General features: G+C 48.1%; 9 protein-coding genes across 9 annotated transcripts; 3 read left to right on the top strand and 6 right to left on the bottom strand.

Annotated features, from left to right (window-relative positions):
* Window positions 1–39: 39 nt before the first annotated feature.
* Window positions 40–557, bottom strand: E1B28_012642 (uncharacterized protein; the record flags this gene model as incomplete). The annotated part of the gene is made up of 2 exons (XM_043157773.1): window positions 40–419; window positions 482–557. The coding sequence occupies 2 exons, from the start codon at window positions 555–557 to the stop codon at window positions 40–42; spliced, it is 456 nt and encodes a 151-aa protein (XP_043005141.1).
* Window positions 558–1453: 896 nt separating this feature from the next.
* E1B28_012641 (uncharacterized protein) lies at window positions 1454–3792 on the top strand. Its single transcript, XM_043157772.1, has 7 exons — window positions 1454–1865; window positions 1940–2326; window positions 2384–2437; window positions 2515–2604; window positions 2663–2689; window positions 2764–3401; window positions 3455–3792. The coding sequence occupies exons 2-6, from the start codon at window positions 1948–1950 to the stop codon at window positions 3306–3308; spliced, it is 1095 nt and encodes a 364-aa protein (XP_043005140.1). The 5' UTR covers window positions 1454–1865; window positions 1940–1947; the 3' UTR covers window positions 3309–3401; window positions 3455–3792.
* Window positions 3793–3967: 175 nt separating this feature from the next.
* On the bottom strand, window positions 3968–6359 carry E1B28_012640 (uncharacterized protein). The gene is made up of 11 exons (XM_043157771.1): window positions 6172–6359; window positions 6028–6117; window positions 5618–5974; window positions 5005–5556; window positions 4898–4945; window positions 4802–4837; window positions 4695–4751; window positions 4602–4643; window positions 4394–4549; window positions 4279–4338; window positions 3968–4220 (listed from the first exon to the last, which is right to left on the bottom strand). The coding sequence occupies exons 1-11, from the start codon at window positions 6250–6252 to the stop codon at window positions 4164–4166; spliced, it is 1536 nt and encodes a 511-aa protein (XP_043005139.1). The 5' UTR covers window positions 6253–6359; the 3' UTR covers window positions 3968–4163.
* Window positions 6360–8403: 2044 nt separating this feature from the next.
* E1B28_012639 (uncharacterized protein) lies at window positions 8404–10534 on the bottom strand. Its single transcript, XM_043157770.1, has 5 exons — window positions 10279–10534; window positions 10050–10224; window positions 9038–9988; window positions 8871–8985; window positions 8404–8814 (listed from the first exon to the last, which is right to left on the bottom strand). Exons 1-5 carry the CDS (start codon window positions 10497–10499, stop codon window positions 8552–8554), a joined length of 1725 nt encoding a protein of 574 aa, XP_043005138.1. The 5' UTR covers window positions 10500–10534; the 3' UTR covers window positions 8404–8551.
* Window positions 10535–10626: 92 nt separating this feature from the next.
* On the top strand, window positions 10627–15329 carry E1B28_012638 (uncharacterized protein). The gene is made up of 18 exons (XM_043157769.1): window positions 10627–10760; window positions 10810–10899; window positions 10957–11061; window positions 11113–11199; window positions 11254–11309; window positions 11362–11736; window positions 11799–12503; window positions 12554–12693; window positions 12745–13528; window positions 13582–13780; window positions 13835–14082; window positions 14142–14438; window positions 14489–14557; window positions 14611–14695; window positions 14750–14799; window positions 14847–14889; window positions 14941–15104; window positions 15170–15329. Exons 1-18 carry the CDS (start codon window positions 10721–10723, stop codon window positions 15185–15187), a joined length of 3555 nt encoding a protein of 1184 aa, XP_043005137.1. The 5' UTR covers window positions 10627–10720; the 3' UTR covers window positions 15188–15329.
* A 643-nt stretch (window positions 15330–15972) lies between these two features.
* E1B28_012637 (uncharacterized protein) lies at window positions 15973–16752 on the bottom strand (the record flags this gene model as incomplete). Its single annotated transcript, XM_043157768.1, has 3 exons — window positions 15973–16240; window positions 16295–16449; window positions 16513–16752. 3 exons carry the CDS (start codon window positions 16750–16752, stop codon window positions 15973–15975), a joined length of 663 nt encoding a protein of 220 aa, XP_043005136.1.
* A 424-nt stretch (window positions 16753–17176) lies between these two features.
* On the bottom strand, window positions 17177–18696 carry E1B28_012636 (uncharacterized protein; the record flags this gene model as incomplete). The annotated part of the gene is made up of 3 exons (XM_043157767.1): window positions 17177–17260; window positions 17321–18610; window positions 18658–18696. 3 exons carry the CDS (start codon window positions 18694–18696, stop codon window positions 17177–17179), a joined length of 1413 nt encoding a protein of 470 aa, XP_043005135.1.
* A 93-nt stretch (window positions 18697–18789) lies between these two features.
* On the top strand, window positions 18790–19830 carry E1B28_012635 (uncharacterized protein). The gene is made up of 4 exons (XM_043157766.1): window positions 18790–18836; window positions 18891–19138; window positions 19194–19377; window positions 19438–19830. Exons 2-4 carry the CDS (start codon window positions 18936–18938, stop codon window positions 19522–19524), a joined length of 474 nt encoding a protein of 157 aa, XP_043005134.1. The 5' UTR covers window positions 18790–18836; window positions 18891–18935; the 3' UTR covers window positions 19525–19830.
* Window positions 19831–20108: 278 nt separating this feature from the next.
* On the bottom strand, window positions 20109–24379 carry E1B28_012634 (putative NRPS-like protein biosynthetic cluster). Its single transcript, XM_043157765.1, has 8 exons — window positions 24066–24379; window positions 22457–23973; window positions 22175–22396; window positions 21957–22118; window positions 20971–21901; window positions 20765–20914; window positions 20445–20708; window positions 20109–20378 (listed from the first exon to the last, which is right to left on the bottom strand). The coding sequence occupies exons 2-8, from the start codon at window positions 23911–23913 to the stop codon at window positions 20166–20168; spliced, it is 3399 nt and encodes a 1132-aa protein (XP_043005133.1). The 5' UTR covers window positions 23914–23973; window positions 24066–24379; the 3' UTR covers window positions 20109–20165.
* Window positions 24380–24773: the final 394 nt, after the last annotated feature.

Genomic DNA, 24773 nt, shown 5'->3' with positions numbered 1-24773 from the left:
ATGGAAGCCGGAGTCAATGATTAATGACGCCCGGCAAACTCACCAAGTAAAACCCTGGATTTTCCCTTTGCATTTCTTCCAGCTCCAAAAATCATGACCCCCCAACTGTGAAATATGACTCAACTCCTGCTGATCAAGAATTCCGCTCCATCGTTTCATGATCATCAAACCGTTTTGCCCACCAAAGCCGGTGACATAGCTTCGCCACACTCTTCGTCCCGTCTCTCGCTTTCCTGACCAAAACTCGAATGGGCACAAAAAGGCGTGTTGACTCTTATATATATCCATCCGGACCTTTTTTCCGCACTCGCACGAAAAGATCTGCTTTAGGGGCCTGTGGACGTGTTCTACTAAAGGGGGGACCTCTTGAACCCGTTCCTGGTCGGCCCTTACTTCGGGTGCGTTTTTTGGTTTACAAGCTGCGAATGGAACTGTTTCAGGAAATACTTAAGGAGGCAAATCAAGGAGGACATGTACATACCTCTAACAGTGGGTCCAAGTATAATTTCGCTCCGTTCAGCACTTGGCGCATGATCGTTTTTCGATACTTGCTGCATTGCGGGAAGTGAAAAAATGACACCATGTTGAACCTTGCAAGGATCATATGCCTCTTGATCCTCTTCTTCTTTGCTGTTTCCACTCCGTGGAATGTTTACAAGATGGCTCTTTGTGCTTTTGCAACCGACGTTGCTCCCTCTGACGAGGGACCGTTTTTACGACGGTGACTTTGTCGAGCTTCGTTTCGAGGAAGGACATGATAGGACGTGACCTGGAGTTGTAATGCGCGGGCCGATAGTCGAGAAGAGTTTTGAGGACTGTCAGCTTGATTCGCAGGGTGTACTAGAACACCGAGGACCAATATTAAATTGACGAAGACCGGAACCGTCGCGACTTACCTGGTTGCTCTTTCCAGAGAATTAGGATTCGAGTAAAGTATGTAGTTCGAAACTGATTTTGAAGCTAGTCGTCGTTCGGGACATAGTAAAACCGTCGCGGGAATGTCGGAAATCCCTTTTGGATATCCTTCAAACAATTCGATATACGTCGTCCCATCTTCACCTGTCTCGAAAGTCGTTCAAGTTCTTTGACAACACGATAAAAGTGTACTTTCGTCACGTTTCTTCTGTTGCTTCTGTCCGTTGTCATTCCAGATCGTGATGGTTAAAGGCCGTAACGGCTCGAAAGCCCAGACGATGTTGGATTTCGCAAGTCAAGTATGTATGAGTCCTGCAGGAGTGTAGAACTGACGTTGTCCTTGAGTTTTTTGACTACGTTGAGGGTTGGAGAGAGCATGCTGAGTTCGTGGAAGATCGATTATTTCAGTGGGGTTTGCGGTAATACTAACCGGTGTTTTTTTGGATTGCCCCCTCCGGAATATAATTGGAAATATATTTCCACCGTCACAGTACGTACATTGTGGGTCCACACAGTTGCTCGTTATAGTAGATCGTCTCGGTTCTTACCTCCACATACTCGAAAGCAGTAAATCCATCTGGGCAAGCGCTTATGCGTGTGACCAGACTTGTTGGAAATGAACTCACGGTGATACGCCCAAGAACGCCACCAAACCTTGCTCTTACCGGCGCACTATGCGAGAGCGTCTATCATCCGAGGGTTGCAAATGTCAAGCGCCGTATTACATTCACTTCGGGAAGTTCTGGTCCAGCATCCACCGCGGGTCCAAGTTTTCCCGAAATGTACAAGGAGAAGAAACCGATTAGCGCCAGGTTTGAGTCGCCGTCCATCACATGGATCGATCCAGGGTATCGTGGAACCGGATGATTGCTCAAATATAAGACCTGTATAGTTTCTGGGTTTGAGCCCTTTGATGCTGGGGCAAGATCACTGTTAGCCATATACACACGGTGTGTTCTTTCCTTACCTCACCGCAAATATATTCCAGCCGTCGCTGATTCGCCCTGTGCATCTTCCAATCAAGACTTCTGTATGCATTCATCCAGTCGAGTTTCGACTCCAAAAGCACCCAAGTTACGAAATATCGCGCTCCCTCCCGCAAGCCCTGCCATCACCCCCAATAACTCGACATACACAGGCCCCACCATCATCGCTAATCTGAAGATATCGACCTTATCCCCATCCCCCAATCATCAAACCGCACCGCATACTTCACCATCGAACCAGATGTCTCCGAATACCAGAATCCCATCAAACTCAAGTCCTCCGAAACCGTTTTCATCCATGTTTTTTGCTGATGTTTATTTCGTAAATCTAGCGCGCCCTCCAAAAAGCATCCTGAAGATTCCCATCCAGGGAACACAGCACACGCCCTCGCAAGCGTCGAGCACTAGCAGTTCATCGAGTCAAAGTCAGCAAATTTACGAATCTTTATCTTTGTCGTCCTCTTACTCATATTGAAAAGCAGAGCGGCCCTTGAAAGGTATTCTTAAAAACGCTCGTTCCATTAGGAGACAAGAAGGTGCGAAAATCCACTATATTTCACTGCTATATCGTTTTATATAACAACGTACTCTCGATTTGATTTTTTTACAACAGATCTCCCGAACACAACCCCGGTAGGGATGACTCAATCTCTGGCGCCACACGAGGTTCGGCCTTCAGATGTGGGAACGCCGGGGTCTGATGGTATGTCAATATCTGTACCTGTTGTCTGCGCCGGTATATGTTGACCACATCTATCTAGCGTATGGGATGACGCCAGCGGGTAAAGGTGAGCTATTCTCACTTTCAAGTCTCTTATCCCTCTGCATCGATGAATTATTGACGGCAATCCTTGTGTCTTAGGTGGCCTGAAGCCCGGCGTAATCTCATTGAACTGGATCCTGGTGCACCAAGATAGGGATAGAAAACGACCCGCGCAGTGTCGACACCTTCGGAAGGGTTTTGAAATGGCAATCCAGCCTGATCGCCTCCCGAGCCCGGGAGCTTGGGTGTACGACACCCTATTACATACCTACCTCAATCCCGCGCAATTTGTTGAACAATCGGCCTCGACACACTCTACCTTGCGCGATTTCCCACTGCACATCGTCACTGCTTGGAACCCTCAATGGGAGTGTACCGTGCGGCCGACTAGTAAAGGGATCCTATGCATCGACGTGTTCCGAACCATATTTAATATGTTGCAGACACCTCTGACCAATGACGAACTTCGGACGATGAACATGGCAGATTTAGAACATGCTCGTGTGGAGCGCCTGCTTAGGACGCCTCATGCGCCTCGAGGATACCTTCGTGTTGATTCACTCGGACAGCATCGGCATTTCAAGGGCTTGAGGCAGAAGGGCTCCGATTGGATTCTCGACGTTTTTGGCCCTATGGACTCTTAAAGCCCGTTGATTTCACGACGAAACGAACGTTCATTATTTATCTCATATTTTACACCCTCCTTTCATCTCTGTTGTACTTCTTATTGGAAAATGGTGAGTTTTCTGGCATTTTTTTTATTTAGAGGACTGAACAGCGTATCTCGTAGTATCACCCTGCGCTCAAATTCATCATACCATACCGACAGGTCACTCATACCACCCCCCTCACTTGTGTATTGTTGCTCGTTCTTGGTTTTGCTTTCGTTCTGTTGTCTATGCATATCATCGCACCCTCCTCGCAATTGTATTATCTCTCAACACATGCTCTGTCGTTTTTTCTCTATTTAGTGGAATTAGTGGTTTTTCGTCGTCCCTTTTTTCGGAGTTCGAAGTCTAGTGCACCGTCACATAATAATTTAGTTCCTCCACGCCTACATAATCCAACCCTTTTTTCATGATCTCTAGGTAGTGGACCCTGATAATCAAAGTTCACCCTACTCACCACCCTACTCATGATGCTCCATTCCCAATCAGAGTCTGTCCGAATCAGAACGCTCGGGAGCATTACATATCAGAAGCACCATTCTCGTCTACCGATCAATACAGGACAAAATTTAACTCACAGATTTTCTATTCATAAATTCTTCTTATCGATCCTTTCGGAACATGAGAGAACGTGAGCCACAGAGCTTCTATGGAAGGTGTAGAAAGCTTTGGGATATGTTAAATGAGTTGGAACCAAGCCCAAGCCTGTACTATGTATTGTGGTCATATACATATAGTCGTAATTACTAGTAAGTACTACTTCGTGAAAGATTGACGTCTGACTAAACCACGGAGGTACCTCGCTTGAACGAAAGAGAGAAGAAACCCGACTCAGTCAAGCTCATCCAAAGAGACCATTCTCTTGTAGAGTCTCTCCTCCGCGAGTTCCTGAAAGTCACGTAAACATTTGAGACTATAATGATAACGACGTGTCAAGAAGCCTCACCCTCACGACGACATCAGATTCGGGTTGGGTGCCATCCTCGACCTCCGAACCATCGGTCACCTAAGGAGACAAAGTCAGTGATGTATACAAAAAAACTTGGTAGAGTTATACTCGCAGTGGCGTCCTCATCTGCAGCTTCGGTGCCGTCTCCGGTCTCCGAGGCATCTGTTGAGCTCGCATCCAAAATTTGGGCGCCATCGGTCTCTGTGGCTTCTGCCGTGCTCTCGCCTTCAGTTCCAGTGCCATCTTGGGTCTCTGACCCAGCAGTTTCCTGGGGGGGGGGAGTTAATAAAGCAGAGCCGATCGAATTGACATTTACTCACGTCTCCTGTTGCACCTTCATCCCCTGTTTCGGTCTCCGTGCCCTGAGGAAGAAGTTAGTGACAAACCTCGACGAGTCAAGATAGTATATTTACAGCTTCAGTTGTATCGCCTTCCGTCGTCTCGCCTGTGCCACCCTCAACAGAGGTACCCTGAGTAAGGTGTTAGCAAATAGCATTCGACACAATGACACGATACCCACAGTTTCCGTTACGGTGCCGTCTTGGCCAGAGGTATCCTGATTGAAAAAAAATATATCGGTCATCTCGTCGTAACTCGTTAAACGAAAATCACTCACAATTTCTCCTGATGAAGACACGGTGCCCTCTCCACCAGCAGCAGATCCCTTCAAGACATGAAAAATGTCAGCAAGAACCGAAATTTGACTAGGTAAAAGCACTCAACCCCAGAGTTGTTGTTGATGATGGTGCCATCGATAGTTGTCCCCCCACCTGACGTTCCGGTTTCACCGCCTGAAGTTTCTGTGCCAGTGGTATCGATACCGGTACCAGTCCCAGAAGTTCCAGTTCCAGTATCTATCCCAGTGCCGGTCCCTGAAGTTCCGGTTCCAGTGGTATCTGTACCAGTGCCAGTTCCTGCAGCTCCTGTTCCAGTGTTATCGATCCCAGTGCCAGTCCCTGAAGTACCGGTTCCAGTGGCATCTGTACCGGTGCCAGTTCCGGCGGTTTCAGTCGCACCACCCGCTGTTTCAGTCGCAGTTCCCGACGCAGTTTGGGATGCAGCTTCGCTGCTACTAATTGCTGAAGTCGCAGTCGCAGTCGCAGTCGCAGATTGACTAGTTGACTTCCCCTTCCCCTTCGCCGTTGCCGACTTCTGAGAAGCTTTTCCGGTAGCGGAGGCACTAGCCGCTCCACCCTTCGACTTCGCCGTTGCCTTTGCCTTGTTCGACGCACTTTTAGTGACGGAGGCAGCTTTCCCTTTCGTCGTTGCTGCTTTCTGCAGGGTACTTTTTTTTTTAGTCAAAGTTTTCGGGAGGGATGTAACAGACGTAACTAACCGAATTATTCGCTGATTTCCCCGTCGCCTTTGCCGCTTTCGGCGCACTTTTAGTCGCAGCTTTCGTGACGGATGCAGCCTTGTTTCCTGCTCCATTGGTAGCCTTACCCTTCGCCGAAGCTTTGGCAGGGGAGGCTTTGGGAGGAGATTTTGCTGGAGGTTTTGCGGGAGGTTTCTTCGAGTCTTTAGCAGGGGATTTTGCGGGAGTTGCGGGGGGTTTCGGTGGGGCTTTGGTAGGGGGTTTTGGCGGTGCTTTGGCAGGAGCTTTAGTCGGTGCTTTAGCAGGGGACTTTGCGGGAGGTTTCGGCGGCGCTTTGGCAGGAGCTTTCGCCGCAGGCTTCTTCGCAGCCGGAGCTTTCTGTTGGACAGATATTGGCATCCTAGTCACATAATAAAAAGGGAACCACTCACGGTGGCTTTTTTGGCTGCTCTGCCGTATAGGTCGGTAGTAGTTAAGCCCCCCACGGATGGGGTGTTCTCACCCTGGAGACCAGTACCGGTCTGTAAAGACAGTCAATGGGGCTGAACACTGGGTGAAACAGTACGAGGAAGTACCTCATAAATGGGAAGAGACAATACAACATCGGTGATGGTCAACAAAGAAACGAAGATAGCAAGGGTCTTCATAGAACGCATGTCGGACAAGTGAAAGAGTGCAAATATAGAAGGCGAAAGTAAACAGATGGTAAAAGAACGAGAAGGGAAGGAATGGTAAAGTCAGAAACGAAGTGAGCAACCAGGCTGGGGAGTCGAGATTCGAGATACAGACCTTAAATACTAACAGCGGGGTGATGCTCACCGGGGGATAGCAAGTCCCGAGAGATCCGGGAATGATAGCGCGTAAGTGAAACGTTCCAATGATCATTAGCTGAAACGTCGTTGGAGCGCATCACGGCACCCACGATGATCCACAGACAGCTTCAGCACAGATGAGGTGGTGGTTTTGAATGGTACAATAACAGCATCTATTGGCAACGCCTTGGCAAGCAGGATCGGTATCAGAATCTTGCAATCGCCACGTTCATTCATCTAAACAATCGCGCACAAGGTGAGTGCAGAACATGTTGGAAGCAGTTACAAGAAGCGCGCACAGGGACAAGGATGCAATTCGACTTGAACCAGCAGCGGAAGAGCAACTCAAGCATGTTCGACGGAAGTTACATTAGAGCCAGAGAGTTCAGGTAGATAGGCCGTTTTCGCCTTTGGATGATGTGTTCAGGACCGACACACGTGCACTTTTTCGAAAACCGATGCATCTCCCATCATTGCTGCTGGGTTTCATCCCTTTTTTCCACATGCTAGATAGACGCCAGCAATTGGAATTGGTTGGATGGCCACAAGTGGTCAAGATCAAGTCAAGATGCGTCGTTTTGAGATGTATGAGTCTGTGACTCATCCGTGACCTCGGAAGAATCGTTCTGATTGGTATGCCACCAGTCCCAATCCTGTCTCAGCGGAAATCATGGAGGCTACGCTCTAGACTCGACCAGTCGTTCGGGAATGTGGTTGACGCTATCAGCGGAGTGTGAAATGAACACGATTCTGCTGAACTGTATCGGAGTTCGAAGTTAATGTCGCTGACTGCTAATTGGTTCAGTAAATAATTCCTGTTACTATTCTATTTAGGGATATGCAACATTTTCGAGTACCACTTCCACACACCACTTACCGTATCAAAAATTTGACTAGAGTATTTTAATAGTGCTCAAAACGTTAACCTGAATTTATGAGGATTTTAGGATAGCTGTAAGAAACCTCGGAGAGTGTCCGAGGGTGATTCGAGAAGTGCAAAGCGTTTTGTCACGTATCGTCACGTCCGGCAAGACTTCGGCAAGTAGCAAAACTCGCGCCAGGCCAGCTCACTGCCGTCTCGCTTACAGGTCGATTTGGGACCTCTGCTGTATCGTTTGGCTTATTCCACACTACCGTTCACTCCCCTGCCTCTGAAACCTTGTATTTAATGCTAGTGTTCTCGTTTACACTTAACTACGTATCTAAAATTTTGAGATATATTCCGGAATGTACTGTTCCTGGGCTGTCACGCTGTAATCACGACTATATTTTAAATTTCATTTCATATCCTTTGTCTTTCAGTGGCTACAACTGTACATACAAGCTCATGTGTAGTCTACGGATCCTACAAAAAATTGCCGAGCCCACAAATAAACGGGAAGACCAAGTTTTATCCAATTTTGCATATCCTTGTCATTTGCACATCGGAAACCAGAATAGTAACTGTTGTTCTTGCTCTCATACCCATTCTCATGTGCAATGGTAAACTACCTTGTTGATGCTCAATGTAACACCGAGCATCCTAGAAATTTGGATATGCTCCTGTCGTCGACCCAATACCTATTCGGCTCGCCTGTCGACCCTGGCAACAGTCAATCAACACTTGCCGATCACCGGGCCTGTCCAGCTTCTGCTGCCGAGGAGTCGGACTATGTATGTACTCAGGCCCAGACCTCAGGCCTCAGGACTGTGATGAGCAGATGGGAACATGCTGGCAGTCCAACCACAAGTGGTTCGACGACTTGCAGTCAGTTCTTGGTTTACTATACCTCGAGGAGTTGGGTTTTCCACCGCAAAACTCGAGCTTGAGACACTGGACTCGCCCGCAGGCACATCCAATCTTCTTAACGACCCGCCGAGTATACCACATCGCGGAAACCGAAAGTGTATTCCGCGAGTCGCGACCGAGAAAATCTTGCACTTACCAATGTATCTGCGAGGTAAAGTCGGCGAGCAATGTTCAGGTTGTACGAAGGAATGTGAGATCCAACGCAAGCCCAACCAGTGAGTTCTGTGACTCGGAAGTGGATCGAGGTCAGATTCCAGGACCATCGTACTTAGTTGCACTACCCTTACTGTCGGGATTTGTTTCTATGAACCAACAGTCCTCTTACAGTCCTGCAGGTCACAAAAAGACAGGTTTTCAACTATACATACTATCGTCGTGACCATACACCAGAGGTCCTTCCTCATCATCTCCAACCCACGAAGCGCCGCCACCCATCATGAATGACTGTGGATACCCTCCAGGAAAGCCAGCAGAGCCTCCTCCAGATCCAATGTTTTTCACAACCTGAGTCAAGAATCTCTTCGATTGAGCCGTTTGTTCTTCAAGAATTTGAAGCTGTGCTGTTTGGTTTTGTATTTCCGTGAGTACGGATGATAAGGTGTGGGAGCTTTGGCCCGCTACGGAAGGAAGGGTTAGTAAAAAGGAAATGGGGGGAAGAAGAGGGTATGTTTACCGGGAGGTTCTCCGAATTGTTCAAGCAGTTCTTCTAGTTCCACATCCGGGTCGTTATCGTGGAAGGTAACAATATCGTCCGCGGATATGGAGGCATTGATTGTCTTGGATTCTATCTGTAAGATTTGGTTAGCATCATGGACGGTAGCAAGCGGATGGAGCACGAACCATCTGCAGTAGAAGTGCCCTGACGCTTTGATCCCCTTGCTGCACAACCGGTGCAGGGTCGTTGTCTCTGATCCAACCCAAAGCTTTACCAATTTCACTCAGACCGAGCCTCACATAGCTTTCAGTCAGTTGTTTGACCTGCCACCTCCCTGATTCCGCCTCTGCCACGACTCTTAGAATCAACCCCCAGTTCTTATCGTGCTCGTAGAGAGTACGATCTCGAAGAGCAAGTGTGCGAATGGGATGAACCATTGGTACAGAGGAAGAGCTTGTCGGGTTCGTGGATGTGTTGGATATTGAGCCGATGTTCCCGGGGAAGGCTTGTACGAAAGCAGCGTACCCTCCCGAATTTCGTTCTTCTCTAGGAAGGACAGGTAGACCGGGTTGGAAAAGGGTTCCACTTGACTTCCATAACCTCGATAATGCAGGATGGGTATATTTAGGTAGTGGCTTGGGACCTCCGTATCGGATGCATTGTAGGAGTCTCAGCTTTTTGAGCGCTTCGAATTGGAGGGCAGAGGGCGGCGTGTTAGGCGATGCACAGGGTGCTGTTATGCAAGTTTCAAAATAGGAGAGCGCATGTGTGAGAAGGCGGAAATTAGGAGGTGGAGGAGGGATGGTCGATGGCTGAGATAGATCTGCTGAAGGGTTTAGTTCGGAGGAGAGGGGAAGAGCTGCCAGAGTTAACGCGATACCGGCCATGTAGTGATACATCAGGTTATCGTTATAGCTGAGGTCGGTCGTTGGAGACTCATTGGACTTGTATCCAGGGTAATGGGCTGTGTTGTAGATGTCGTCGATGGGATACTTGACCAGAAATGGTGCTACAGGACCAACGTGTCCGGTTTGCAGTGAGGTCAAGAGCAACTGATAGTGAATCGGAGTGAAGATGTTAGGTGTGGGAAGGAATCGTAGAACGAGGTTGAGTAGAGGAATGATAGCCCACTTGGGCTGCATTTCAACATTATTAGATCACGGAAAGGATGACTGAAAACATAATCTCGAGACGTACGTTGAGCAAATGAGCAGCATATTTGAGGATCCCATCGCCGAGCATGAACATACGTTCTGGTGCGTGCCTTGCCTGCTCAGGTATGAACTGACTGCAAAAATTTTCTACGACCTCCCAAGCTGGCAGCGGTACTGGTAACGCCACCTCAAACGACGGCACGTTCAATCGCGCTGATCTGCGCGTCAATCGCAGTCAATAAGAACTAGGAAGAGGTGAAATGAAGACTCACAGAATATAGAGCACTCCCAATGTATCGGTCCTCAGATCTAGAAGGTTCAACGGATCTGCACCTGAAGACAATGCTCCTCCTAAAGCGGCCTCACGAATATCGGGTCTCAACGCGCCCCGAAGAGTGGTGTGGAGAGTAGCAATACTGTTCGTCGTTGTGATTTGATTGACCAAGCTGTCGACTAGATTTTGATTATTTGTTTCCATCGTGGCGGTCGACATGTAAGGTAGTGGTGTGTTCTGTTTTGTGTACCAGTGGAGGACCGAAACTTGAGCTTGTGAGAACCAACTTCCCTTTCAGAGCCGTTACGATCACGTTCTTGGACGCGTCGGTCACATCACTTTCGAACTCCCTGCTCGTCCCCTTTGGAGTCAAGTCAACGTACAGCTTCTTCTCAGACGCTCAAATCTGCGTCTTGAACGCGGCATATTCTTGGCGCAAGATGCATATCAAGACATTGACAATTCAGGGCTTCAAATCTTGTATGGTTCCTCAGTCTGAATTTTGTGCTGTTTTCTGATACCCTTAAAGATCGCGACCAAGCTCAAATCGAATCTTTCTCTCCGAGGCATAATGTAGTGGTTGGCAGGAATGGTTCAGGGAAAAGTAACTTCTTTGCAGGTGAGTTTTACTTTCATCCATGCGATGCAGAGGATTGTGTTGATTTCGATGGTTCAGCAATACGATTCGTATTGTCCGATGCATACACATCAATGTCTCAGGAGGAACGACAATCTCTTCTTCACGAAGGAGTCTCTACAACCACGACGCTGTCAGCATATGGTATGTCGTGTTCGCGAGCTGGACTCTTCTTCATCTCACGGGTACTTGCAGTGGAAATCATCTTCGACAATTCCGACAATCGCTTCCTCACTGGAAACAACGAGGTCATCATTCGCCGCACGATTGGCTTGAAGAAAGATGAGTACAGTTTAGACAAGAAGAGTACGAGCAAAGCAGAAATCATGAGTTTACTGGAAAGTGCCGGCTTTAGTAAATCCAATCCTTACTATATCGTTCCACAAGGGCGTGTATGTGCTGTTCATTTATAATGGATTTTCAATTCACTGATCAGAACTCTAGATCACCGCCCTTACTAACGCGAAAGACCACGAACGACTTGCGCTCCTCAAAGAAGTTGCTGGGACGAAAGTGTACGAACAAAGAAGAACCGAATCTCTGAAAATAATGGCAGAAACGGAGGCTAAGCGAACAAAAATCAACGAGCTTTTGGACTACATAGAGTCTAGGTTAACAGAATTGGAAGAAGAGAAGGAAGAGTTGAAAGAATTTCAGGAGAAGGACAAGGAGAGGCGGTGTTTGGAATACGCACTGTATCAGCGTGAGCTGGGAGAGGTTGGAGAGGCCTTGGAGGAAATTGAGGAGGACAGAAGAACTGAGGTCCATGGGGCGAACATCCGAAGAGAGAAGTTCAACGAAAGGGAGAAGGAAATACAGGTGCGTGCCATCACCATCTCTCGTCATCGTATTCGCTTGGCTTATCCGAGTATTACATTCAGGATCTTGAAAAATCTATCTCGGAGACTCGACACGCTCTGGAGGCCTCAAATATCACTAAACAGGACACGCGCTTTGAACTCACCGAGATGATTCGTTCTCGGACTGCTCTTGAATGCGTGGTCAACGACCTCCGGAATGCTGGGTTACGTTCTAAAAACAAGCGCAAAGGACTCGAGCTCGAGCTCACGACGATTACGGAAACAATCACTTCTCGGGAAACCTCTCTGGACGCTCTTCTCCCTGACTGGGAGTCTGTCAGATCCCAAGAGAGTACAGAGAAGCGAAAACTCGATGAAGCTAGCGCCAAACTATCTGCGCTTTTCGCCAAACAAGGGCGTGTGACCAAGTTTCGTACAAAGGCGGAACGAGATACCTTTTTGAAGCAGGAGATTCGTTCCATGCAGTCGCATACGGGTGCACAAAACGAAGCTCTTGATATGACGAGAAGCGAACTTGAGAATGCAAAGACATCACGTTTGCAAATCGAAAGGGAGATCGCCGCTGTTCAGGGGAAGATCGAGGATGGGAGACAAAAAGTAGCAGAGTTGTCTCTACAGGCCAGCACGCTGCGAGAGAAGCATGCTGAATTAGTGGAGGAGAGGAAGGATAAGTGGAGGGAAGATACCAAATTAGAGAGCTTGGTTGGAAGAGCTGCTGAGGAGATGAGAAGTTCGGAGCGAATACTTGCCGGAATGATGGACAAGGTTAGTGCCTCCACAGCTCCCGTCCAACTCCTCAATAATCCTACCTTTAGGATACTGGCACCGGCCTCCGTGCGGTTGATAGAATTGCAGAACGTTATAAACTCAGAGGCGTTCATGGTCCTATGTACCGATTGTTCGAGGTCACAGATCCAAAATTCAACATTGCAGTAGAGTTGACTGCGGGAAATAGGTATATTTACGTTCACTTTCGGTCCAAGTACTCTTAATGACTCCCTCGCAGTCTGTTCCATGTTGTGGTGGATAACGACGAGACAGCTTCCAAGGTTCTTGAAGTCATGCTTAAGGAGAAGACTGGGCGTGTCACTTTCATGCCTCTCAACCGACTCAAACCCAAGAATCCTCCCGTACCAAACATGGCCGACGCCATTCCGTTACTTGAAAAGCTCCGTTTCGATGTTGCGCACGTTAAAGCCTTCCAGCAAGTCTTTGGAAAGACGTGTGTTTGCCGTGACTTGACGATCGCGGCTGCATACGTGAAAAGTCACGGTATCAACACTATCACTCTCGATGGTGACAAAGTTGACCGTAAGGGCGCACTTACGGGTGGTTATCATGACATTCGAAGGTCCAGGATCAATGCAATCAAGGATGTCACCGCATGGCGAGTCAGGTACGAGGAGGAGAGCAAGAAATCGAAAGATATCAAGGATGCCATCGTTCAGTTAGACCAGCGTATTACTCAACTATCCGGGCAAATGTCTGTTTTGACTGCTCAGCAGAATCAAATCCGAGAGGCGAGAGAACGATTGATGCACGAGGGAATGATGATGTCAAAGGAGAAGGATAAGCTCAATGAGCGTATCGAAACGCTGGAGAAGGATGTGCAGGAACTGGAAACTGAATTATCCGAGTTAGAGACGAAGATTTCAGGATATCAGAATGAGTTGAAAACTCCCCTTACTCAAGACCTTAGTGCTGAAGAAGAACAACTCATAGAAAACTTGGGAAAGGAGGTTGAGAAGAGACGTAAGGATATGGTACAGCTAGCAAAACGAAAGGCCGAGGTGTGTTATTGTGCACAGCTTCTTCTCGTGCCATGTCATTGACAATACACTAGGTCGAGGGCAAGAAGAACAGTATCGAAATCGAGCTAAACGAACGGCTGCGAAGACGTAGAGATGAAATCCGTCTCAAGCTTGACGCCCTAATTGAGCCCGAAGGAGATGATTCTACGAGTGCAGACGATATGGAGGCGAAAGCTAAGGAACTCGAACATCTTGTCCATTCGATCTCAACGTTGACCAGGAAGTCCCAAGGTAAAGTCGCATAATGATTCCTTTATGTTCTGAGGATCTGAATCACGATTCAAGCGATGGATAAGGAGAACGAACAACTTACAAACAAAATACAAGAACTACAGAAAAAGCTCGAAGAGGTTCAAAACCAGCAGACGGAGGATAGTCGCAACATCTCCCGACAACAGAAGACGACCGAACGATACCTTGCGAAAAGGCAAATGCTGATGGGCCGTAAGGAGGAATGCAGTCGTAATATTCGTGATCTAGGTGTCCTTCCTGAAGAAGCCTTTGAGCGGTATACCCATGAAAAGCTAGATAGGGTGAGCATAATATTTGATTGGTCCTGTGAATTTGATTCTAGTTTCACTTCCATCTCTAGCTCGTGAAAAAATTGCATACGGTGAATGAAGGCCTGAAAAAGTTTGCTCACGTCAACAAAAAGGCGTTTGAGCAGTATAACAATTTCACGAAACAGCGGGACCAACTTCTTCAAAGAAGAGAAGACCTTGAAAAATCCGCCAAGTCTATCGAAGAACTGGTGGAAGTCTTGGACCAGCGCAAGGACGAAGCAATTGAACGGACTTTCAAGCAAGTTGCTAGCAACTTCGAGGAAGTATTTGAGAAGCTTGTACCTGCTGGACGTGGCCGTCTGATCATTCAACGGAGGATAGATCAGGTATGGTGTTTGGGCTCGTTCTAAAGCACATTCTGACGATCTTTGTGCAGGACGAAGTTGACGAAGCAGAAGAAACTCAACAAAGCACGATTGACAACTATACCGGTATCGCAATCAAAGCGAGTTTGATTGATCAATTAGCCGACACGAGCACTCAATTCCTTTTTCTTAGGTCTCTTTCAACTCGAAAGTGGACGAGGGTTTGCGAATCCAACAACTATCTGGTGGGCAGAAGTCCCTCGTTGCGCTCGCGACGGGTAAGTCTTTCACGGTTACCATACCTCGTGCATGCCTCATTTCACTGTGTCTAGTGTTCGCCATCCAGAAATGCGACCCGGCGCCGTTTTACCTTTTTGATGAGGTATGGAAATCATGGACCTGGTTTGAGTGATTCTAATCGAGCTTTAGATCGATGCGAACTTGGACGCACAGTACCGAACTGCCGTTGCTGGTAAGATTTCTCGGCCTCGCATTGTATTTGGTGTACTGATATCCATGTCAGCCATGATCAAGGACCTCGCCTCGACTGCTCAGTTCATTGTTACGACTTTCCGACCCGAGATGTTGTTTACTGCTGACAAATTCTATGGTGTCCTGTTTAACAATCAGAAGGTTTCTTCCATTCGCCCCATCAAGCGAGAAGAGGCAATGGAATTCGTGGATCAGGTATGTGTCATCTTTTTTTTTTCTTTTCACGATTTTGACCTGAATACTTGTCGCTTACTTTGCAGGAGGCACAAGCCCGATAGACGGTGCAAAGAATTGCTTTATGTTATCTACCTCTATCCTTATTTTCGCTGTTGGACATCCCCCTCCGTCGATTTGTTGTAACATTAGTGCCGTGTATTACTTTGTCAGTTGTAATTCTCAAAGTGTTTACTATACTTCAAAGATTCCAGGAAGTACACAGTGAGCCTCCACCAAGTCAAAACAACATGCAAGTTGCTCAACAGTGCATCGGTCTTTCTCCACAAGATCTCTCCGTCTCCATTACTGGCGTATGATAGATCTAAACACTCATGCTCCAGACTCACAAATCACTGCTCTTCCGCAGAGTACTGTATTCATGAGGTTCTCCTTACGTTATTTCTTACCACGATGTACAGATTTTTATCGACGAATTTATCGAAACTCGCAACATTTGATACAGACTTGTACATATAAATAATAGACAAAACAGTTGGAGAAGGAAAACGAGAACTGGGCCGGCAATATAAAATGAAGCGACCATGCGTATTACGGTCGATTAAAGTGAGTTGGAGTGACTAGAGAATACATTTTCAATCTGTGTCCATGTTCGCTCCGTCCTGCTAGTACGATCTGTCTTCTCTTCTTGTTCTCGTCAATAAACATATACAAGGTGATAGTGTGGATGGTTGAAGGTGAAGGATGATTGACGATCTTCACCCGCAGAATCAATAGAGGCAACTTGAGGTTAGTCGTACAGATCGGAAAGAAAAATCGTGGTCGCCTCTCCGTTTCAGCGCACGGAACAAACTCGCCAAGCTCCCTGCTAGGGAAGCTTGAGAGAGGTTCACGATATTTCTGTCATGCCATTGTCCTTATACCACTGTCTTAACCACTTCTCCGCTTCTTCGTAATCTCTCTTTACGTGCCCCATCAAATCGGTGATCATCTCGAGTGCATCTTTGCTGGTGAGCACGCCTCCTGTACCGTCTGTTAAATGACCGTAATTTTGTATCTTTTCACATGACCCTTGTACAGCAGACACGCCGAGAGTAGCAGAAGATCCCTTGAGAAAGTGTCCCAACGATGAAAGTTTCTCGAGGTCTTTTACTTCTCTACGTCGAGTAGTTCATATGTGCACGTGAGAGAACGATGATTTAACCGCTCACAATGCCTGCTCCAGGTCGGTAAAAGTTTGCTTTGCCTGTGTAAAATATTCTTGGACCATTTCTTTAGAAAAGTCGTGCGTGTCATCTTCATCGAGGTCGAGAATTTGTCCGAATGCCTCCATATCGATGATCACTTGAGCTGAATCCTCGGAGTCCTAGATATTCCACGATGATGCGTTCAGATGGTTTATCTTGACAAATCAGACCGGTTAACGTACCTCCGCTCCCGGCACTACTTCTTTCGTAGATGCTGCAGATGATGGTTCAGGACGAGACGACGGACTCTTGTGTGTTTCATCGATGTCATTTGAGGGTCGTTTAGGCTCTGGAGATCGACGGCCTATATCAGAACGATCGCCCTTGGGAGAAACTGTAGGTGGAGGAGGTTCCGTTCGTGGAGTTATGGGCGTACGATCATTCGTTGCATGATTTGCCTTGACTGCACCTGTGACTGACATGGAAGGCCTAGAAAACAATGGGTAAGCTTGAAGATTAGCGATGGACTATAGGTGAGAACAACCGTCGTAAGAGATCGTGCGGGTGAGTATGTAGAAGGAAGGAGTGATGCGTCTTGATCTTGTGTTTGGCCTTGTATATTTCCAAGGCCCACTCGGGTTTATCCAGCTCCAGTTCTCAGGGGTGCGGGCCTCGTTTACAGTGGAAGACAGGTCTTTTTGTGTATTCGAATGGTCAAGACCAACCTGTTCATCTTCACAGTAAACAAACATCTGTTTTGTGTTTTATTGCCTTGACGAGAGGTAAATTTGACGTGTTGAATACTTGCATTTCTCTCCCACAAGGGAAATGACGCTTTCAAATCCGGCAGTGTCAGACCAGTGATTAAGAGAAATGATTATAACGAGTTGTATGTGCGAATGCACTCTAATAAATCATCGACGACATATCAGAACGAATGCGGTTGTAATCAAGTAATCCATCGATGGGTCCGATAGCGGCCATGGCAAACTAGAAACAGAGATATGGTGGGTTAGAGTTAGTTTGAGGTGCTGAAACACATTTACTTACGTCCTTATCCCAGAGGTATTTTGATGCGACCCGTTTGATGTCTTCAACGGAAACAGCATCCACCGCATTTTCTAACTGTTTGGGCGACATTCTGCTTCCAGTAGTGACAAGCTGCCTTCCGATGTCCTCTGCAACAGCCGTTGTTCCATCAAGGCTGAGCAAAAGACCAGCCTTGAGTTGGCTCTTAGCCCGTTCAACCTCTACCTCCGTCGGAGCAATGCTCATTCTTTGCCATTCCTTGAGCGTCATCTTTATGGCATCGTCTAGGTTTGAGAGATTTTCGGTGACAAGGTAGATGCCCCATAGACCACTGTCGGAATATGAAGTGGAGAAGGACATGAAAGAGTTGGCCAGGTTGTTAGACGAAATTATGTGGGAAAGGCGGGAAGAAAGGAGAGGTGAGGCTCCCAAGGAACGGTCCCAGTTACCAAAGATCGACTGCATGACCATCATGGGGAAGAAGTCGGGTGATGACCAACCAACACCCTCAACCGCTATGGCAATATTAGCGGTGTGAAGCTCGTCGTCTCTGATACGGACTTCGGAGCCGACGAAAGTGGGTTTCCGCGAGGCTGCGGTAGAGAGGCTTCCGAGAGGAAGGGGGTTGGCAGATACAGGGAGGGTGGAGAAGTGCCGTTCGGCGAGTTTGACGAGTTCTCCATGTTCAATACCACCGGTACCAACAAGAACCATACGGTCAGCAGTGTAGTTGGCTTTAATATACGATGCGAGGTCATCTCGTTGGATGGAGAGAATGTTGGCTTTCGGGCCTAAGATGGTGCGCCCTAAAGGCTGGTGTTGAAAAGCAACAGCGTGAAGGTGGTCAAAAACAACTTCCTCTAGCTGCTTGTCGACTTCTTGCTGCTCCCGAAGGATTACATCGCGCTCCCTCTCGATGGCAGAATTTTCGAGTTTAGAATTCTGGAGAATGTCGCTGATGATATCAACGGCAATGGGAACGTCCTTCTTGAAACTCTTCGCGTAGTAGACTGTTTGTTCACGAGAGGTGTATGCATTGAGATGTGCGCCAATATTTTCAACCTCGAGCTCGAGAGCGTGCTGAGTTCGTCGGTTGGTGCCTTTGAAAGCCATATGTTCCAGGAAATGAGCAGTACCGTTTGTTTTGTCCGTCTCCGCTCGCGAGCCTGCATCTATCCATACACCGACAGTTGCAGTCTGGGCATGCGGATGACTTTCGGTCGCCACAGTGAGCCCATTCGAAAGTGTTGAAATTTCTGTGAATGGTCCCGCCGGAATGTTGTGGGTCGTCGCGAACGACCGCAGAGCCCTCTAAGAAGTCGTCAATACTGAGTTTTTCTAAGCCAATATAAACGCACTGGGTGGCGAACAGCGGTTCTGAGGACGCGGCTGAGCATGGTGATTTGTGGTCAATGGCAAGAGCCCTAGAACCGTGAAATTCCGACTAGATGACCTAATCATTAGGTGAGCATACTTAGGAACGTGATCAAGTTGCCATTATCCGTTAACTTACATTTACATCACACGTCTTCAGGCAGTAAGTACTTGCTAGGATAGATCGCTAAATGGATGTACTTACCTGATAAACCAGATCGGCGATTGTAAATAACTAATAACTTGGTTTGCTCCAACTTCGATGACCGTCTCGACGCCTGCGAATCCTGAATCCATCCGCTCCGCTTCACCGTCGCCCGCACCGAGTGGTATACAAGGAGACCTTGAACTCGAACTGATGGGTTTAGCGAACGCGTTATACAACCTGGGAACGACCGTCATATTCGACTCAACCAAGGACGCTGCTGCACAAGGAAGGACCGTTAAACAGTTGGGACCTCGAGTGTGAGTGTTATTAGACTTCTTTGTATTAGCTTTGGCTTCAAGAAGTCGTCGCCAGAAATGATGTTATCCATCACCTCGCTAACATTGAAGAAATCGGGATGCAAACGCGCACGATGATTCCAATGCAGATACTATCTGATATCGATAACTGCAAAAACCCTATGAACGTTACGAAAGAACGGTTGGAACGAGCGGCTACAGAGAACCAGTTTATGAATGGGAAGATAGCTGCTTTGAGTGTGGGTCCCTCTTTTGATCCAATGAGTTTTGTGGACTCTCAACCTCCAACCTTACCCCAGAGCTACCGCACTTTACTCAATGCAGAGCTTTGCCAGCACTTTCCTGAGCTAAGGGAATATCTAGAACCAACGTCTTCGTCTAACTAGGGATCGAGCATTTTACTCTTCCAATCGGTGAACGGTACGATCTAAAGGGTTGCTCATCACACTGGCATCGCCTACTCCTCTGTGCGCAGCGAATGAGGACAAGTTCTCTCGGACAGGCAAAACGTAGGTTTATTAGATGATAGGGTTGTCGAGAAAGACGTCTGAATACTGAAGAAAAGCGATGGATGAGTTAACGGGATTCATCACTGTACTTGGGTACCATTTATCGATGCTGTCGTGTTCGGAACCATTAGTCTTGAGTTCGTGTTCCAGTCGAATTGCTAGGCGAATAAAATGATGAAGACCTATAGTGTGTTCCGACAGCTTCCTTCACACCCAAGTTTGCACTAAACAAACAGAACAAGCCTCCATCTCATGCAGAAGTCTTTTATGTATCTCGAACATTTCTACGAGAGAGCGATTGCGGACCGTGAACATGTTCAGGAAAGTCATATTCTCAGGCGTTGGAGTTGACCGGGGAAGTCTGCGAGGTCCAGTCCTTAAGCTTTCCGCTGTCACGGTCAAACTCTTTCTGATGCAATAATATTATTACCCGTTTGTCTAGATTACAGTCCTTGAGGTATGTAGATAGTTGATTGACTAATGTACAGGTGTCGATGCAGTAGTTGACCGTGTTCAATCTAGAACCCTTTGGAGACCCAATACTTCACCCATGCTCTAACATCTTCCCTTCCCACCGGAGGTGCATCTCGGAATGCCTTGCTCAACTTCCTTGCATTCTCTATCGTCAGTTCTTGTAAATCAACAGCCTCGACAGAATCGCCATTGTTGAGGCGGTTAGCTTCGTCAGCCACCGCTTGACCGCGGTAGAAGTGCAGAAGTTTGATTGCAGGCTGGAAAGTAAAGGCAGTCAGTCAGACGGGATAATCATAGGCTGAACACAAAAAAAAAAGACTAACAATCTTCTCAAATGCCTTCGCACCGGAGGAAGCACCTGCTTCTGCCTTCTTTTCCAGGATGGAGAACCACTCTTTGTAAGGAACGACTTTCAATTCGGATTTGGCGACGCCGAAGTCCTCTAGGGCTTCCTTAATTTCCTTCATGACCTCAGTCCATTTGACGGGACGGGGATGGACGATATTGACAGCGGGTTCGTGTCGATCAGCGAACGCAATGTCGAGGATGGTTGATGAGACTATATGTGAGGGTATCCATGATACGACCTGAAGGGAGTGTAGGTATTGGTGGTAAGGTGGAATGGTAGAAAAACGAAACTTACACCAGCGGCATCAGGAATGACACCCATTTCCAAGCTGGACTTGACGATGATAGGTACCCAATCAGTCTCTGACCATGCAGGAGACTCTTTTGATCCTGTAATTTGACCGATACGGAAAGACGTCGCTTCGATACCGCTGTTGTCGAGAATCTGCGATAATACACCTCAGAACGGATATTGAAGAACAGATGGAAGAATCCACATACCCTCTCGCAAACGTACTTGGCTTCTCCGTATCCTCCACCAACGGCATACTTCGCCTCCATCGTTTTCTCCGGGAACCCTTCTCCGCAACCTTTCCTGCCCTTCCATGCATGAGCAGCACTTATCGAGCCGGTAAACAAAAACCGCGCATTGTGGTTTAGACTCTTGACGTGGTCAATGAGACCCCTAAGGTCCTTCACAGACCCTTCGAACCCTTCCAAACCAAAATTAAAGTCCAACTTCCAAGCGTTGTGGATGACAACGTCGATATCACTCGGTAGTGGGTCTTGGTTCTGCGTGAGGTAGACGACTCGGTTGGTTTTGAGAACACCGGCATCGAGTCCCTTGTCGGCAAATTTCTCCTTTTGCTTCTCGGGCGCAGATGGAGAGCGGTTGAGAGCATATATTTTATTCACGCGAGTGGTGTCGCGGATCAGGTCGAAGAGGATGTGAGAGCCAAGAGAACCGGTGGATCCTGTGAGGAGTACAGTGTGTTGGCCCTCTCCTTTCTGTGACTTCATCGGGATGTCTCCGTCTTCAAGTCCGGCGGAGTACTTTTCAATCATCTCTTCCATCTTTCGTATGTGTTCTTCTTCCTCTGTCTCGATCGGCCCGTCTTGCGTACCACAAACGAACTGCGCCAACATGTTGACGGTATGATGGACGTAGATGGTGTTCTGGTTGACCTTGGCCACAACGGCTTCCTTGCCTTTGGTTGCTTTCAACGCACCTGCGATCCTCAAACGGAGAATAGTGGCACTGAGGGAGTCAAAGCCCCAATCGAAGAGGTCTTCGGTTGGTGAGAGGGGATTTGAGGAAGAAGTGATGTCGTGGGCTTGATCGACAATCCACGCTTCGACGGTGGGGATGTCCCAGGAAGACGGGGGCTCGATTGAACCGCTTCCTCCAGAGTTAGTTTCGATGGTTTCATACCTGCGAGCGAGTTAGTTGAAGGATTATAGTAAAAGACCGAGAGGGAGAGGCGTACAGAGTGTCGATTTCTCCCTCGTATTGCTTGATGCTCATCTTACGAATAACGGTGTCTTTTGGTGTACGCGCGAGTGGTAGTCTTTCTTCAGTCACGATGATCATTTCTTTGTAGATCCGGCTGAAGGCAGGGGCAATCGCGTTCGCTGCGTCGATGTGGGGCCTGAATTCAAGTCAAACACTCAGAATCTGAACTTAAGTTAAGGCGGGAAGGCATACCAAATTGCGTTTCGGAATTCTCCGAGACTCATTTCTTGGGAAAGAGCGGAGGCGGAAGGCTCAACAAGGATACCGGGCTGAGCTCTTCCATGTCCGAAAATGACGGCTCCTTTGATAAGAGGAGACTCCATGACGATCTTCTCCATAGGTCCGGGGACGGTTTTTTCACCAGACGAGTGGATCAGAACGTCGTCGACTCGCCCGACGAGTTTGAAGAGCCATCTTGCAGGAGAGGAGGAAGTCAGATTAAGGAAGGAGTTAAGGGGGGAAGATGATACTCACGGTTTAGTAGGATGTCTCTCCCAAACATCGCTAGTCGAGTACCCTTTAATCAAGCCTGTCTTCGTGTCCACCATAGGGATAGGTTTGATACCTTTAACCCAGAAATCGACTTCCTGCTTCTTTGCCTCCAGTACCCCATTCATCTCGTCCGTGAATTTCTTGGCCACGTCCTCCGGCAGGTTGGAGATGGCAGGCATGTGCGTTTCGGTATGTAACAACACAATTTCACCTCGATTGGCTCCTGCGTCTAGCCACCGCACTCCAACGCGGGATTCGTTGAACTCCATCCATTGCCACTCTTCCTCGTCGCCCGGTCGGGCACGTAAGTGGTTTACCTGACCAAATTCGGTACCACCGTAAATGGTGCGAAGCTTGACGCCCTCACGTACTAAGGCATCTCCGGATTCGACATCGAGAGGACCGCCAGTGAGAACGACGTATTCGAGCTTGGCTAGACGTTTCACGGATTGAGGTTCTTTGGACCAAATCTGAAGGAAGGTGGGGAAAATCATCGTAGCGTTCGTAGAAGTGCGTTCGAAGGCGTCTAAGGTGTTTTCGGGGGTAGGCATAGAGGGGAGGTCCCTGGTGGGGTCAACGACAGTAGGCTTGAGCAAGCTACCACTGAAGCCACCGAACATGGGATGAATGAGTTGAAGGATAAGTGCGAGAGCATGGAAGGCGGGGATGGCGAGACCTCCCAAGCGAATTTCGGTCTTCTTGCCTGTAGATAGCGAGACGTGGTCCCTGTGTTCGCGGAGAGGGGGAAGATTCGCGTATGACCAAACCCCGCGGTGGGTGAGGGGGATAGGCTTAGGGAAGCCTGTTGAGCCGGAGGAGTGAATATAGATGGCGGTTGAATGGAAGTCTGGCTTCTCGAGGGTTGGGTAGGGTGTAAAACCGGGGGTGCTGGGGGTCTCCTTTGCAAGATGGGGGAAAGTCTGTGAAAGGGAGGGGATTTCTTCAAAGGCGACTTGGTATGGTTCTCCTTCCTGGGACGCGATAAAAGAGCGTAAAGAGTCTATGAGGTCCTTGAGCGTGTGCTGCGTAACAAGGAGACGATGGCAACCAGTTTTTTGAAGAAGGTTAAGGATTGCCGCTGGGGAGTTTCTAGGAGATATGTCGAGAGGAACGAGGTTGGCCGTCATCATACCAATCGTGACAGCCTGATAGACGAGTGTGTCGCTTTGAGCAAGAAGGGCAACTACTTCGCCGTCCCTGGAATCGTGGGGATCGGGACGGATGGCCCAAGCAGCACGGTGAGCAGCACGACCGAACTCGGTGTAAGATATTTCGGCGCAGCCAGTGACGGGGACAGAGTCATCAGGATAGGCGTACATGGTCCTCGTCGGGTTGTGAGACCAGTGGAAGTGGACCAGGTCCGGGAAGTGGCACCAAGTGTCTAGGTCTGGGTGGACAGCCGGCGGTTGCAAGGAGAGGTTAGGAGGTTGGAAAGCCATGGTAGTCGCTAGCGTAGGGGCTTTCCACCAATCTATGGAGAGATCAGTTTGCCACGAAAACTGGAAGGGATATATAAGTGGGATTAACCGTATGAGAGAATGCCGTGCGTACATGGACCGCGTCCGGAACACACGAAATTTGGGATACGAACCTTCCTCTCCTCGGTATTGCGTGAAAAGGTCGTTGTTACTTTTCATTGCGTTCTAGTTCATCGTTATAGAGAGCAAATCACCAAGTTTACTCGGCCGGCCGCAGCAGAACCATCGAGAAAACGTCATGGTTAAGCCGAGGAGAAAGGTAAATCATATTTGATTCAATCGAACAACCTTATCCGAGGGGCGTAGTACCCAGAAGGTTCTTGGATATCCTTTCGCTTCTGCGGATCGTCCGAAGTCGTGAGTCCTTTTGCCCCTCTCTGTCGATGCACGACAAAAGGCGAGCCAAAAGGAAAGAGCTATATCATTCTTAAGCAGCGAGACATTCCAGTCCGAGGCTCATCATCGAGTCCGTGCTCATGACGGACACCGCTTGAAGCCTCCAAATTAGTCATGATCTGCGGGATAATAAGTGGCCCTCTGCAAGAAAATGTTAGCACGACCGCTGCACCGGCGAGTGAATCGCGCCGCTCACCATACGTATATTTGGAGGCTGAGCAAAGGCAAAAACAAGTTCTCAAGCCTAGTAGACACAAACTCAAGGTACCGGGTCCGGGCCCGCACTCGCATACTAGATTAAGTACCTCGAAAACGCGTTTTTTGAGGTTTTTTGCCGTCGTGGTTGTTGCTCGTAGGAGAGTTTGCGGAAGTCAGGTGACCCCTAACTTTTTTGCATTCCAACTTTCATCTTCCGTTGCCGGTTT

This window comes from Marasmius oreades, chromosome 8 (assembly GCF_018924745.1).
Source record: "Marasmius oreades isolate 03SP1 chromosome 8, whole genome shotgun sequence".
Taxonomy (NCBI): Eukaryota; Fungi; Basidiomycota; class Agaricomycetes; order Agaricales; family Marasmiaceae; genus Marasmius; species Marasmius oreades.
This window is presented reverse-complemented; position numbering and strand designations above follow the sequence as displayed.

Excerpts from the sequence above, each read along its gene's own strand:
- E1B28_012641 (XM_043157772.1), top strand. The coding sequence starts at position 1,948 with ATGCATTCATCCAGTCGAGTTTCGACTCCAAAAGCACCCAAGTTACGA. Across the intron at positions 2,327-2,383 it reads TAGCAGTTCATCGAGTCAAA|AGCGGCCCTTGAAAGGTATT; the intron begins GTCAGCAAATTT and ends ATTGAAAAGCAG. Across the intron at positions 2,605-2,662 it reads GGGAACGCCGGGGTCTGATG|CGTATGGGATGACGCCAGCG; the intron begins GTATGTCAATAT and ends ACATCTATCTAG.
- E1B28_012640 (XM_043157771.1), bottom strand. The coding sequence starts at position 6,252 with ATGCGTTCTATGAAGACCCTTGCTATCTTCGTTTCTTTGTTGACCATC. Across the intron at positions 6,118-6,171 it reads TGTCTCTTCCCATTTATGAG|ACCGGTACTGGTCTCCAGGG; the intron begins GTACTTCCTCGT and ends CTGTCTTTACAG. Across the intron at positions 4,752-4,801 it reads ACGGCACCGTAACGGAAACT|GGTACCTCTGTTGAGGGTGG; the intron begins GTGGGTATCGTG and ends CACCTTACTCAG.
- E1B28_012639 (XM_043157770.1), bottom strand. The coding sequence starts at position 10,499 with ATGTCGACCGCCACGATGGAAACAAATAATCAAAATCTAGTCGACAGC. Across the intron at positions 9,989-10,049 it reads ATGCTGCTCATTTGCTCAAC|CCCAAGTGGGCTATCATTCC; the intron begins GTACGTCTCGAG and ends GTTGAAATGCAG. Across the intron at positions 8,815-8,870 it reads ACAATTCGGAGAACCTCCCG|CGGGCCAAAGCTCCCACACC; the intron begins GTAAACATACCC and ends TTCCTTCCGTAG.
- E1B28_012638 (XM_043157769.1), top strand. The coding sequence starts at position 10,721 with ATGCATATCAAGACATTGACAATTCAGGGCTTCAAATCTT. Across the intron at positions 11,200-11,253 it reads CACGATTGGCTTGAAGAAAG|TGGAAAGTGCCGGCTTTAGT; the intron begins ATGAGTACAGTT and ends TCATGAGTTTAC. Across the intron at positions 12,504-12,553 it reads TTGCCGGAATGATGGACAAG|GATACTGGCACCGGCCTCCG; the intron begins GTTAGTGCCTCC and ends TCCTACCTTTAG.
- E1B28_012635 (XM_043157766.1), top strand. The coding sequence starts at position 18,936 with ATGACCGTCTCGACGCCTGCGAATCCTGAATCCATCCGCTCCGCTTCA. Across the intron at positions 19,139-19,193 it reads AAACAGTTGGGACCTCGAGT|AAATGATGTTATCCATCACC; the intron begins GTGAGTGTTATT and ends AGTCGTCGCCAG. Across the intron at positions 19,378-19,437 it reads GGAAGATAGCTGCTTTGAGT|AGCTACCGCACTTTACTCAA; the intron begins GTGGGTCCCTCT and ends ACCTTACCCCAG.
- E1B28_012634 (XM_043157765.1), bottom strand. The coding sequence starts at position 23,913 with ATGGCTTTCCAACCTCCTAACCTCTCCTTGCAACCGCCGGCTGTCCAC. Across the intron at positions 22,397-22,456 it reads GAGAGACATCCTACTAAACC|ATGGCTCTTCAAACTCGTCG; the intron begins GTGAGTATCATC and ends CTCTCCTGCAAG. Across the intron at positions 20,915-20,970 it reads CCAAGTACGTTTGCGAGAGG|ATTCTCGACAACAGCGGTAT; the intron begins GTATGTGGATTC and ends GTATTATCGCAG.